The sequence below is a fragment of the Mesitornis unicolor genome, unplaced genomic scaffold, assembly GCF_000695765.1.
Source record: "Mesitornis unicolor isolate BGI_N332 unplaced genomic scaffold, ASM69576v1 scaffold4088, whole genome shotgun sequence".
NCBI lineage: Eukaryota > Metazoa > Chordata > Aves > Mesitornithiformes > Mesitornithidae > Mesitornis > Mesitornis unicolor.
This window is the reverse complement of record NW_010199618.1, coordinates 82-3,660: the sequence shown is the minus strand read 5'-3', so window position 1 is coordinate 3,660 and position 3,579 is coordinate 82. Positions and strand designations below refer to the sequence as shown.

Genomic DNA, 3,579 nt, shown 5'->3' with positions numbered 1-3,579 from the left:
TATATATTTATATATGTATACTTTTACTGATGTTTAAAAGGTCTATAATTTTAGTATTATCCTTGTCCTTTATTGTTTTCCTCTGAATTTTAAAAAAGCTAGGCAAATTTTATAGGCCTCCTCTTGATAATTTTCTGAATAACCATGAAGTGGAATTCTAAGTAGCTGACTGAAGTCAGAAAGAATTTGTGCAGGCACTTAGAACTCCTCATATCCAGCATAGATTGAGATGACAGTATATAATACTTCACCAGTTTAAGGAGCAAGAGACTATCATATATACTTTGCAGCTTAAGCTGATAACAAATTTCTAGTTGTTTGTTGACATTAAAATATTAAAATTGACTTGGGACACAGTTGTAGGTAAAGATTGTATTTACAGATATTCACCATGGAGTATATTTAAAGGAGCAATAATACTGGTTTTAATTATGAAATTAAAATACTTTTGTAGTATCTTTCTATTTCACTCCTAAAGTGATCTCAACATTTCAGCATTTTGATCTATTTCATTATAATTTTATTTTATATTTTAAAAATTATTCAGCAGAATTTGTTAAATAAGTGTAAAATTTAAAGCAGAAACACAACACATTTTCAAACTTATTCGAAAGAGCATAACAGTGAGTGCATCGGAAGATCTCTCAGGAGGAAAGGTATAGGAGGAGGGTGTAAGAAAACTGTAGTTCTTTCCTTCTGGTTGCACAGGCTGATGCTTTGCATGTGCTCTAGCTTATGGGACATGATACTGGCTGCACAGTTCTTATTGCATTCTCTTTGAGTGCTTGGATAGTGAAAAAGGCATAGTAGTATATTTACCATAAACAGAATGTTACATTCTTCTTATATGTTCACTTGTAAATCCATTTCATGTGAAGTACTCTACCTTTTATGCTGTCTTTTAGTCCTCTCACACAAATTGTTTCTTTTCTTGTTCAGATGTTTTTGTAACCTTTTTCTTTTGCTGTCATTTGTCCTTAATGCTTTCCTTCTTTCTTTTTAATTTTCTGCTTCTCATGTGGAATAGAAGAACAATAAAAATGTGAAACTGAAAAGAGATGGTAAGGGTGGGCTGAAAAACAAGGATTCTGATTTAATGAAGGAGGCCTCAAAAATAGATTCTGGCTTTTTACAAAAGCAGTCTTCGCTTTCAGAGTCACCAGGACAAGATTTAGAAAAAAACAGTGCCTTTGTAGGAAAGCCTGTGGCCAAAAAAAATCCAATGAAAAGTAAATCTGAGCATGCACGAAGTGTTAGTACTTTAAAAAGTAATGTTCAACAAATTACTAGGGACAAATTCAAATTAGTGAAAAGGGAAAAAGAATATGAGGAAAATCCTGAATTTGTCAAAGAGGATGTAACTTCTAATCTGCCCACCGAGAAACAAATTCCGACTGAAAAAATAAGTTCTTCCAATAAAAAGTCAAAAGCTGTTAAATCTAAGCAATCCCTTAAAATAAATGTACTTCCCTCTGCATCTAGGGATCAGCCTCAGACTGGTTCATTAATTGTACAAAATTACAATCCTGTTAATAAGCAAGTAAGCCAAGAAGCAATAGAAAGTCAAAACAAAATAAAAGATGTTGTTGAAAAATCTGATAAATGTGAAAGAATATGTGTTAGAGGAGAAGAAAAAAGTGAAGAGCAGAGAGGGTTTAAAAAAAAGGATCAATTTTTGAAACAAATAGCTATAACTATGTCATCATCTTCAACTGAGGAAAGTAGCCATGATCTTCCAAAATATGTACTTAAAAGTAAGGAAAAAGAAGAGGTCTACTATGAAGGCAGAGAGGTCCAGAAAGCAATAAAAACAGTAGGAAAAGTGAAAGGTTTGGGCTTAGAAAAAGAAGTCAGTGAGATTGAGGAGATGCAAGCTACAAACAATACGAAAGAGTATGTAGAAGAGACTGAGGTAAAAAGCCTGAATGGGGAAGATGCAAACTCTGAAGCTAAATCTGATGAAGACAGGCAGTTAGAAATTAAGAATGAGGAGGAAACTAATCAAGAGCAGGAGAGTGAATGTAGTGAAAAGGAAAAACTAGATGAAACGTCTGACAGTGAAGATGAACTATGGAAGGAAGATGAAGAGAGTGAGGTTGAAAAAGGTAGAGATGAAGTTTCAGTAGAAGGAGATGAAGAGGAAAAAGATAATGAGGAAGAAAACAAAAGAGAGGTATCACAGGCTGAAAGAGACAGTGGGAATGAGGGTGGAGAGGAGACTGAAGAGAGTAATCAGGAAGGTGGGAAAGAGCAAGGAGATGAGGGAGGCAGATTGATGGAGGAAGAAGAAACGCTGAGTGAGGGAGAAAAGGAGGATATGGAGGAGGCATGTGCAAAAGAAGACACTGAAAAAGAAAAGGAGGAACAGGTCAAAAGTGAGGGGAATGATGAGAGTGAGGATGAAGGTGAAGATAGAGAGAGGGACGGAGAAAAAGAGGTAGAGGCAGAAGAGGAAGGAGAAGATGAAACTGAAAATGGAGAAGAAAACAAAGAAAATGAGAGTGAAAAAGACAAAAAGGGTGAAGAGGAGGAGTTAGAAGAATCATTGTCAGGAAGGGAAGATGAACAGGAAGAGGCAAATAGGAAGACTAAGGAAGTGGAGGAGCATGGAGTGGAAGAAAGAAAAGAGGGGGAAGGTGAAGTGGAAGAGGAAAGAGATGAGGAGGAGGAAGAGGAAGGAGCAGAAGCAGAAGCAGGAGGGGAGAAGAGGGAAGAAAATGAAAACAAGGAAGAAGAGAAGTGGAAAAATGAAGAGGAGGATGAGGAAGAAGAAGAGGGAGAAAGGGTGGAAGAAGAGGGAGTAGGAGAGGAAGAAGAAGAGAGAGTTGAAGAAGATGAGGGAGAAGAGGGAGTTGAAGAGGGAGAGGAAAAAGAGGAAGTGGAAGAAGAAGAGGGAGAAAAGGAAGTGGAAGGAGAGGAAGAAGAGGGAGTGGAAGAAGGAGAGGGAGAAGAGGAAGTGGAAGGAGAGGAAGAAGAGGGAGTGGAAGAAGGAGAGGGAGAAGAGGGAGTGGAAGAAGGAGAGGGAGACGAGGGAGTGGAAGAAGGAGAGGAAGAGGAGGGAGTGGAAGAAGGAGAGGAAGAAGAGGGAATGGAAGAAGGAGAGGGAGAAGAGGAAGTGGAAGAAGGAGAGGGAGAGGAGGAAAAAGAGGAAGAAGAGGAAGAGGAAGGGGAGGAAGAAGAAGCGGAAGAGGGAGAAGAAGGAAAAAGGGAAGAGGGGGAGGAGGAACAAGAAAGGGAAGAGGGAGAGGGAGAAGAAGAAGAGGAAGGGGATGTGGGAGAAGAAGAAGAGGATGAGGGAGAGGAGGAAGGTGAGGAAGAGGAAAAAGCAAAAGGTAAAAGAAAAAATTATAGTAATAAGCTTCAACAAAAGAAAAACAAAACAAAGAAGCCAGAGAAGACGGAAAGTGCCGCTTTACCAAACAGCTCTAAACAAAAAATTAAGTCCAAACAGCATGTAGCAAATGGTTTACATAATTCAGAACAATTTTGGAACAATGTGCTACCTCATTATTTAACACTAAAATAGCATGGACGACTGGAAATGCATTTTAAGCCTATTCAGGAAACTTTGGAACTATG

At 38.1% G+C, this 3,579-nt stretch overlaps 1 protein-coding gene across 1 annotated transcript; it reads left to right on the top strand.

The window, feature by feature from the left end:
* Positions 1-1,696: 1,696 nt before the first annotated feature.
* LOC104544580 (spore wall protein 2-like) lies at positions 1,697-3,310 on the top strand (the record flags this gene model as incomplete). Its single annotated transcript, XM_010189492.1, has 2 exons — positions 1,697-2,680; positions 2,756-3,310. Coding segments are annotated over exons 1-2 (1,539 nt in total), but the record flags the coding sequence as incomplete, so codon positions are not given.
* Positions 3,311-3,579: the final 269 nt, after the last annotated feature.